The sequence below is a fragment of the Argentina silus genome (assembly GCF_951799395.1).
Source record: "Argentina silus genome assembly, chromosome: 9".
Lineage (NCBI taxonomy): Eukaryota > Metazoa > Chordata > Actinopteri > Argentiniformes > Argentinidae > Argentina > Argentina silus.
Window position 1 is genome coordinate 21,060,566 of NC_139663.1, and position 9,907 is coordinate 21,070,472.

At 49.6% G+C, this 9,907-nt stretch overlaps 1 protein-coding gene across 1 annotated transcript; it reads right to left on the minus strand.

Annotated features, from left to right (window-relative positions):
- Positions 1-1,343: 1,343 nt before the first annotated feature.
- nr1d1 (nuclear receptor subfamily 1, group d, member 1) lies at positions 1,344-9,529 on the minus strand. The gene is made up of 8 exons (XM_083677365.1): positions 9,136-9,529; positions 5,015-5,344; positions 4,517-4,605; positions 4,252-4,396; positions 3,405-4,114; positions 3,055-3,240; positions 2,658-2,868; positions 1,344-2,496 (listed from the first exon to the last, which is right to left on the minus strand). The coding sequence occupies exons 1-8, from the start codon at positions 9,191-9,193 to the stop codon at positions 2,297-2,299; spliced, it is 1,929 nt and encodes a 642-aa protein (XP_083533491.1). The 5' UTR covers positions 9,194-9,529; the 3' UTR covers positions 1,344-2,296.
- Between the last annotated feature and the right edge of the window lie 378 nt (positions 9,530-9,907).

A 9,907-nucleotide genomic window follows, 5' to 3' on the forward strand; every position in this document is an offset into this window, starting at 1 on the left:
AAGCCAATTCAAAAGAGAGATTTTCTAAATGTGTGGTAGTTTTATTTGTCCGCAATTTCCCCTCGTTATAAGTCTTATTAGCCCCGCTCACGTACATCTTAGTCCAATAAAAAATAAATACTGGGTAAATCAGGAAGGGAGTTTTGAAACTTTTTGAACCTCCAGTAATTCCATTGGCGCCACTCGTTTAATATACAACTCTGGACTGGTCTATCTACCCTTTTAAGTCATTGGTCACATCTCAGTCTGTCTGAACGGTTATCCTTCATCTAAACCCTGCAGTTAGCACTATGTAGCTATTATTTTAATAAACCAATCTGATATACTTTGAGGATACTTTGTGTTAACTATTGACTGTGTTGATAACTACAAGCAAAGCCTAGTTATTTAATGTGTTATCAACTCTCTGCATGTCAACTCAGTGCAGAGAGCTTTATGGTGTCCCCACCCTAAGGGCCAAGGATAACAGGGCCACTCAGATAAGAATGGATCAATGATGAACCCTAGTTTACATTCCCTATCGACCTTATCTAGAGAAGGTAGTACACACTCCATAGTCCCTTGTTGGTAGTTTTAGTGTTTTTTCAGACCCTAGTAAATAGTTTTATTGGGAGCGTCACGGCAGAGGTGTCATACGAGGCTCATGTGTGGTGATTGGTGAGAAGGGTGAGTACGTGATTTGTGATTGGATCACAGTCTGTAACCTTAGTTGTCATTGGTCAGGATGGACCTATATGTCCACCTCATTCTGACCCAACCAACCCCCTGTGTCGTGACTCAGCACAACTTAGCAGGGGAGGCTGGTGGAGGTAGACATCGGAGGACGGGCTCATTGTAATGCATGGAATGGAATGAGGAATGGTATCACATGTGTTTGATACCGTTCCTTATTCCATTCCATACATTACAATGAGCCCGTCCTCCGATGTCTACCTCCACCAGCCTCCACCACGACCGAGTGTGGCTAACTGAGTACCGTAGACCACAGCCTGCTGCCTCCAGACCTGTATATGCTTCAGACAGCCCTGTGGTCTATCAATGTTCAAGAAGTTAGTTTACATACAGATCTGGGATCAGGCTTAATAGACTAATAATAATAATATATGCCATTTAACTGACGCTTTTATCCAAAGCGACTTACATTGCAGTGAGTGCATACATTTCAGTATATATGGTCCCAGCAGGAATCAAACCCACAACCTAAGCATTGTTAGCGTCATGCTCTACCCACTGAGCCACAGAGGACCACAAGCAAGCTGACCTCTGCCATCTGCCCATGCTCAGACAGTAGTCTGATATGACACTCTAACTATTAAAGAAAGACCAATAGGTTAAACATGGAATCAAGATGTTTTTTGTTTTTATATATAATAATGCCTTCACAATGTAAAACACTTTTTCAAATACGCAAGTCTGTATAACGGTTTCATATGCATATACACTCCAATCTTATACATTTGTGCCCACACAATTATATACAGTATGTCATTGCAAGTTCATTTACAACTTATAACAAAAAATATATATTATATACAATTTCCAAACATTTCAAGTATTCATATACAGTATGTTTTTAAGGATGTTTACAAGTTTTTCGTCCAGACTCACATGGCTGCAGTACTGTATGTAAGAAGTGTACAAAACTGCATGTCGTATTTATTGTAATTATTGATAGTGTCCAGATATAGACTGTATTCTGATGGAAGGTTCCAGGCTATACTGGGGTGTGTATGGGGGTGTTTAACCCCCCCTCTGCTGGTTTAGATGGTCTCTGCCCCCCCCCAAACTTCCCCTGGTGGAGGGGATGGGGGATGGGGCGGTGGTGAGACTAGTCTTTCTTGCCCCCCCCCCCCTCTTGTGGTCAGTGGTTGCCTCCCTGTGTTTGGTACGGGAGGAAGGAGGAGGGAGGAGGGGGGGGGGGGGGTTTGGGCTTTCAAAGTCTGCATTGTTCTGGGCAGTTATGAGCTGGACCCCATCCGACCCTAAACACGCCCCCGGCCCCATAGTCACCGTAGGGGAGGGCTGTAGGACCGCCTCCTTCTATGCCCCCTGTTCCCCATAAGTCTTTCAGCTGTCAGTCAACTGTCTCTCGTCCATGTCACTAGTCGACATGGACATCAGTCATCTCGGAGGCGGGGGCAGCCAAGGCGTACAGACCTGTGGTATCTGCTTCCTGTCTGTCGCCCCGCCCCCTCGCCCCCCCCCCTCCCTAAGCCCCAACCCCCGAGTTGTGAGGTGGCGTCCTGGTGTCGTGTCGGCGAGCGGCCGCCGTGGCGTTGGTGTGACGATGGCGTTCTCACACGTCGATGCGGAAGGACAGCAGCTTCTCAGAGTGCATGTTGTTGAGGGTGCGCAGGTCCGGCAGTTTGAGGAGGAGCTTGGTGAAGCGGGAGGCGTCGCCGGGGGCGGAGCTCTTGCTGACCAGCGTGCGCAGCGCCCGGATCAGGTTCTCCTGGAGCTGCTCGACGGAGTTGACATTCTCGATGCCTGAGCGATCTGAGAGGGAGCGAGGGGAGGAGGGGAGGGAAGGAGGACTGCCATGAGTACCACTGTAATGTTCTCGTACGGACATCAGGTATAACAGCAACTTCCTTGAAAATGCTCAAATCCAACTGTTTTTCTATCGACTATCGCCCCCTGGTGGTGAGAGTAGTTACCTGCTGACACGAGCACCACAGCGGTGAAGAGGCCCAGCTCCTCAGCGGTCAGCTCCAGGGAGTTGAGCTTCTCACTGAAGTCAAACATGATTCCCAACAGGCCGCCCATGCCCATGCCGCGCAGGGCCTCCAGGCTGTAGGTGGCGCCAGAGATGAACGTCACCGTCTGCTCCTTCACGTTGAACAGGGAGGCGAAGCGCACCATCAGAACCTGGAAGAGGGCGTGAGGGAGAAGTGAGGTTAGGTTCTGCCGTTAGAATGAATTCACTGAGGTTGTATAATGTAACTTGTATGATTTGACTTGTTGTATTCATTCCGGTTATTTGAGAGTGTGTGTGTGAGTGTGTGTGTGTGTGTGCGTGTGTGTGCGTGCATGTGCGTATCTCTGTGTCCTTACCTCGAATGTTCCAGCCTTGAGCAGTGTGATCTGGTCGCTCTCGGAGAGAGCACTGAATCCTGGGATATGTTTGGCGAACTCTACGACCTCTCGTACGGCGGGCGTGAAGCTGAGAGAGAAGTCCTCCCAGATCTCCTGAGGGGACTTGTTGGGGTCCGCCTGGGGACACATATTCATGGGACACGCCTGCAGGAGGGAACACCAGGAAGAGAAACACCATCAGACACAACAGTTCCATAGGCAATGACACAGGCAAAATCAAGAGTGAATGAATAAAGTATATAATTATCATTGATTAATAGTAACATTAAACAGGGGATTTTTGGGGGGTTTATCTGTCAAAGCCTCACCAGTAGGATATCCTTGTGTTTCTTCCATGGGCAGTTCTGCCCCTGGGGGGCGCTGGTGGGCTCGGAGCCTGGTTGACTGGCAAACAGGTTGCTGTTGTGGCTCCTCCTACCGTTGTTCTGCTGAAGGAAGCCAACATGGCCGCCGGCAGCAGGGGAGGAGGAGGAGGGGGGGGGCAGCTCGTAACCACGGTGCTGTTGCTGCGCCACGTTGTTGTTATGGTGATAGATGGTGTTGAGGCCGTTGACATGGTAACCGGCCGGGCAGTGGTTGGAGCCCCAGTTGTCGATCTCGGCGTTGTGATGGCGCGCGGCCGCTGCCCCCAGCTTCTCGTGGGCGTAGAGGAAGGTCTCACGGTGCGCCCGGGCGATGGCGGTGATGGTGTGGTCCATGCCGGGGCTGCTGGGGCAGTGGGGGGGGGAGGAGGCCAGGAGGGGGGGGCTCTGGGCCGTGAGGGGGGCGCAGGGCGGGGAGGCGGGGGCTGGCGCCGGGGGGGAGGATGCCAGAGGCAGGGCGGAGGGCTGGGGCTGGGGGGTCGCCACGGCCAGGCCTGGGCAGGGAGAGGAGGATGAGGAAGGGGGAGAGTTGGAGGTGAGGCTGGCCAGCTGGAACTCGCTCTGCAGCTGGTTGTTGACCATGTTGTTCATGGCGCTCTGCATCTCCGCCAGCATGCGCTGCTTCTCACGCTTAGGGATGCGGCCGAAACGAACAGCTGGAGGGAGAGAGGGAGGGAGAGAGAGAGAAACGTCAAGGGTTGAACTTCAGCAGTGCACTTATGACTCCATAAGAGTTACTACTCCTTGACTAAGTCTGTTGCTGTAGGCTGTGCTCCAGTGTCAGTTGTCTCACCGTCTCGGGACATGCCCACTGACAGACACTTCTTGAAGCGGCACTGCTGGCAGCGGTTCCTGTTGATCCTCATGATGGTGCAGGTCTCGTTCTTAAGGCACTTCTTATACTGGATGTTCTGCTGGATGCTGCGACGGAAAAAACCCTGTGGGGGGGGGGGGCACATTGTTATGATATGATATGATATGATGTGTGCGTGTGATTTGTGTGTGTGTGTGTGCATGCGTGGTTTATGTATGTATGTATGTGTGTGCAGCCCTCTTACCTTGCAGCCCTCACAGGCGTGGACTCCATAGTGGAAGCCTGAGGCGACGTCCCCACACACTTTACACAGCAACACCATCCCATTCAGCTCTGCAACAACAACAACACACACACGATGAGTTGGAGCTTTCTATGAATCACTATCACACTCAAAACTATCTCTCTATCTATCTATCTATCTATCTATCTATCTATCTATGGCTGAGTTAGTGTTAGCTAGTTTATGAGGGAACCGACTTGAAAGGCTGAGTTAGCATTAGCGTTATCTGGTTTATGAGTTAGCATTAGCGTTATCTGGTCTATGAGTTAGCATTAGCGTTATCTGGTCTATGAAGGTACCTACTTGTCAGACTGAGTTAGCATTAGCGTTATCTGGTCTATGAGTTAGCATTAGCGTTATCTGGTCTATGAAGGTACGTACTTGTCAGACTGAGTTAGCATTAGCGTTATCTGGTCTATGAGTTAGCATTAGCGTTATCTGGTGTATGAAGGTACGTACTTGTCAGACTGGCCACAGACTTGCTGGCGGAGCAGCGGGAGTTGCTGGTCTCGTCCCGCCCCCGTGGCGACCCTCCACCGGAGGAGGAGGAGCTTGCGCCGTCCTCGCCTGCCGACCCGGAGCCGGAGGAGGAAGAGGAGGAGCTAGCGCTGCTGGAGTAGGCGTGGCGGTGGGCCGAGCCGCCATTGGGCGAAGGCGGGAAGGAGGAGGAGCCGAAGCAGGGCTGGGAAAGCGATTGGAGGCTGCTGTTGGAGTTGTCGCTGTACATGGACACGGGGCTGGTGCGATTGGGCGAGCCGCCGCACGAGCCGATGTAGGAGATCACGCCCCCTGGTGGGCAGAGAGAGAAGAAGAAGAGGGTTAGTATGGATGTGCGGGGTCCGGAAAACAATCTCCGACTTGTCTCTTGTTTGTCTTTCTGAAGCGGCTTCTGTTTTTACATTGTGTCCCTCGTGTGTCCTGTGTGGCAGCCTAACCATTGGACCTCAGCTGGCCGACTGTCCTAACACTACAGCCTGGATGAGCGAGACAAAGAGAGAGAGGCAGAGGACACCCGCTGAGCGGTACTGGAACTGCGCCCAGTTCTATTGTCGCGGCCAGACTGGCAGGGAATAAAAGTAACCATGACAACGCGGGGGGGGGGGGGGGGGGGGGGGATTCCAGGAAGACTAGTGGCTGGTAAATATCAAGACTTTCCAAGAATGTTCTAGAAACTTTTGGCAGGAGGAGAACGTTGGGCGTGTGTTTGTTTCTCCTGGTTCAGGACAGGAGCTCAGGCTGACAGAGGCTACTCACAGGAAGACCTCTGTGTAGGCTTGGAGCGTGTGTGTGTGTGTGTGTGTGTGTGTGTGTGTGTGTGTGTGTGTCTCCTGCAGAGCCAGGCGGAGGGATCAGACCCTACCTAAAGCTGCATACAGAATAAACAGCTTGAGATTCTAGTCTGCCACATGTCTACAGTTCCTCTGTCACCCTGCAACCTCCTCTCTCTGCAGTACAACAAGTTCTCTCTCTCTCTCTTTCTCCCTCTCTCTCTCTCTTTCTCCCTCTCTCTCTCTCTTTCTCCCTCTCTCTCTCTCTCTCCTGACATTTGACCTGCCCTACTTCCCACTCTCGCAGTGTTCACTCTCACTCTCTCCCTGTGGAACTCTCTCTTTATCTCTCCCTCCTTTCTCTCTTTCCCTCCCCTCTCTCTCTTCCGCTCTCCCTCCTCTCTTTCTCCCTATATCTCTCTCCCTCCTTTATCTATCCCTCCTCTCTTTTTCTCTGCATCTCTCCCTCCCCTCTCTCTCTCTAATCCTGCTGTCGTTACGTCTCCCGTGGTGAAGGCTAATTCCCACACGCTCCGTCAGGGATCACGTTTCAGCACAGCTGGCCACTCCACACACTGCCTCGTGTTCCATCACTGCCCGGCACCACACACACACACACACGCACACACACACACACACACGCACGCACGCACACAGGACCTTGTGCTCCATCACCGTGAGGTGCCACCCCGGGATGACTAATCGCCTTTTAAATATCAAACTGTGGACTCTGCCCTCGGTAACACACACACACACACACACACACACACACACACACACACACACACACTAGTTATTTCCTGTATGTACTTAATGTTGACTATAAACAACACACTAGTTATAGCCTGATATACAGTATCATGTCTTTGTGTGTAAATAATTCCCCATTATCATAAACCCTTGGAGGATGTTTAGCTGATCCTGTAAATGAGCTCGCCCTTGAGAAGCCCCTTAATCAGCTGATTTCCTGCATCTGCATCAAGCTGCCCTGCTATGGGGTGTGGGTGTGTGCTGTTATGACAAGTGAATCATTAACAGAAGAGTGGGGGTGAGGGGTGAGGAGGGGGGGGGTACAGTATTAAGTAAGTCAGGGCCACTGCTTAGAGCTATTATTGTGGGAGCAATCTGGCTCTCTTTTCGGAAAAAAACAATGTATCTATACTTTGCCCTGGAGATGCAGCTGTTACCCCAGGAAGGCCTTGGGTACCATGTGTTTGTTTACTTTTCTTATCATTGTTCGATATCAAACACTGGGCACAGTCCAACTCCCTCCCAGCTGTCCTTCAAAGCAGGGGCTTGTTTGGCTTAAGTACGTTTGTCCTGAATGTTCTTTTTCTGAGACATTCCCCGTTGAGCAGCCAGCCAGCCAGCCAGCCAGCCAGCCAGCCAACCAGACACACAACCCTTCAGCCAGCCAACCAGGGATGAGGAAATAACTAGGGGACTATAGAACAGAAGATCAAAAGGTCACTATACCATGTGTCACTACAACACCCATACGATTTGAAGCAACGATTTGAAGTCTTTGTTGTTTGGTTGTTCGTGATGTGAGCTGCTGTAATGCCTTAATTTCCCCTCGGGGATCAATAAAGTATCTATCTATCTATCTATCTATCTATCTATCTATCTATCTATCTATCTTTATGGAATAACGTATTTATTATACACTGTTGTAGATGCAGAATTGGTATGAATCATCAATAAGAAGCCATAAACAAAATACAGCAGCAAGATATTCGAACAAGCTATTCTAAGTACAAAAGAATGCGTGAGAGAGAAGCGGTATATTAATGAGAACAGGGTTTGCCTGCAGGGCGCAGACTCGTGTACAGTGAGCTCCAAGAACTCGTGTGGGCTGGCCGCTGCTCCACGTGCTCCGCCGACATCAGGGGCAGCAACGAGACTGGCTGAGGCAAGCCCCGCCCCTTGAACACACCCACTGTTCCCCTGTAGTACGCGCTCACGTTCCCACGTTCCTCCCCGCCCATTCATCCCTTTCCCTGCACTGTCGCTATCCATGGTACCACAATGCGTCAACACTGCGTTATTCACGTAACACATCCTTACGCTTGAGATATTATCATATTTGTCCAGCTTAGGCTTGCCCGAAGCATATCAATGAGTTTAGAATGAACGGAGGGACTAAAAGAAAAAGGAAAAATAAACACTATTTCCCAAATATTATTTAGATGCGCCTAAGATGTCCCCGCACACTCTTTGTCAATAGTGTTAGATTTGATGGTGCTATTTAGGCCTATCATATCAAAATGCCAAGAAAAGGTGTCCTTATTCCGTAGAGATTTATTCAACGTGACCCAATTTCCCCATTACCCTGACTTAAGCCTACGCCTATTCGCTTATTTATGCCTGCGTAATCACCATGACAGACTTGTTTTTTTTGTTACGGCTTAGATCAATTTCGTGTCCCACTTTTCGATATGGACACCGGAGTGGATAAGGTCCCGATCGAGTCACAATCGTCGCCCGTCCGTCCCTCCCCGTCCGTCAGCTAACCAATCGCAGCGTGCACATGGCCACTAGTCTGCGTCACCAACGGGCGCAGCTAGGAAGGGCAGGCGAACTCTGACGAGGAATTATGTAATGAGCTGGAGATTGTACCAATGGAGAGAGGCGGAGGAGATGAATGAAAACAAAGAGCACATGGCGAGGCTTGGCCGTCCATGTGAATGTGTAGTGAAACACGCGTATGCATCAGAGGGATGTCCGTACACCTGACTCTCCTCTGACGACAGATACTTCCCTAAACTTTGGCAAACCAGCGTTTTCTTAACCCATGATGTCCTACCACACGTACACAAACTATATAGTATACTACAGTATACAGACTTTCATTCTATATTTTTCTCTTACAGGAAACTTCAGATAAGTTACTACATATTCTATCCAACCAATCCTAAGGGAACGTAGAACGCGTAGGCTATAAATGGAGTCTTTGCGTAATTACGCACACATGAAGCCTGTTAAAGCTCCTCGGGCAAGAGGGGAAGAGTACCGAGTTCCGCTGAACTTTCCCTATCTGTGTTGACAACGCCACACCAATAGAGATGCTTGGACCATCCAAGTCCCCGCATCTATCCTCACAAATCACCTCTCCTCCACAGCTATCCTGTGCCTTTGATCTCAGTGGTATCACCGACAGACTGAGACAACAAACTTGAGCTCTACAGACTTCCACTCAAGCCAAGAAAGAACCGCTGTAGTGAAACTCACATAGCCTAACACAAAATAACCATAAAGAGGCAGAGTATAAATCATTGTTATTAGCGTAATACTATTATCCTGTATATTCACCTGTATTGTTGTTATTAGTGTCCATTGCTGTCGTCATCCTAAGCTCCAGAAGAGTCATGCAGATACCGGTAAAAATAAAGGACTATTTTTTTCAAAAAAATCCCACGGAAAGTAGGATTCTCTTTGTCTGCTTTTGGAGAGATGCTTGGCAGAGAGTAGTTCCTCGATGTCTATTCTCTGCTATAGCGATACCATTCTGATCCTCGCAGTGATAATAACTCTAATTGAGTCAATACACATTAAAATACTGTAAATAAACGACGATAAAGTCCACCAGAGGACGACGCTAGAAGCTATTACTGCTATAGCGGCAAGTCTCTGAGTTATGTTAATGATTCCCAGTGAGTGGTGTGCCAGCGAGAAAACGAAAAGAACGCGCGTAGGTGCTGTCACCAGCTCTGTCTGTGTAGCTCTGAGCACCGTTTCCAAGTCGGCCCGGTTTTGCTCAGCCTCCGTTCACCGCCAGGAACAAAACGAGGACGCGCAGCCTTGCCCGCACGCGGCTGAAAACGGGACCATGTGACCCGGGGGAGTGCCTCGTGCCCCAGTGACACACTTTTCTCCAAACACATCCCCAGTGCTTTTTTTTTTTTCTTTTTTTTTATACATTTTTTATATATTCCTGCGCACGTGGAGAGGCTAGCTCCGCCTATGACTAGTGGGACTTGTAGTTCTTTTATAGCTATTAGACATTGACTGAGAGTGTTTTGTTCAAATGAAGGAACAATGATAACCACCTTGTGCTGTTATAACGCTTGATATAACCATCTGT

What these genes read in the sequence shown, in the direction of transcription:
- nr1d1 (XM_083677365.1), bottom strand. Translation starts at nt 9,193, where the DNA reads ATGACTCTTCTGGAGCTTAGGATGACGACAGCAATGGACACTAATAAC. An exon ending in ACGCCTGTGAGGGCTGCAAG is followed by an intron (nt 4,397 to 4,516) that starts GTAAGAGGGCTG and finishes CCCCCCCCACAG; the next exon opens with GGTTTTTTCCGTCGCAGCAT. An exon ending in TCAAGGCTGGAACATTCGAG is followed by an intron (nt 2,869 to 3,054) that starts GTAAGGACACAG and finishes GCCCTCTTCCAG; the next exon opens with GTTCTGATGGTGCGCTTCGC.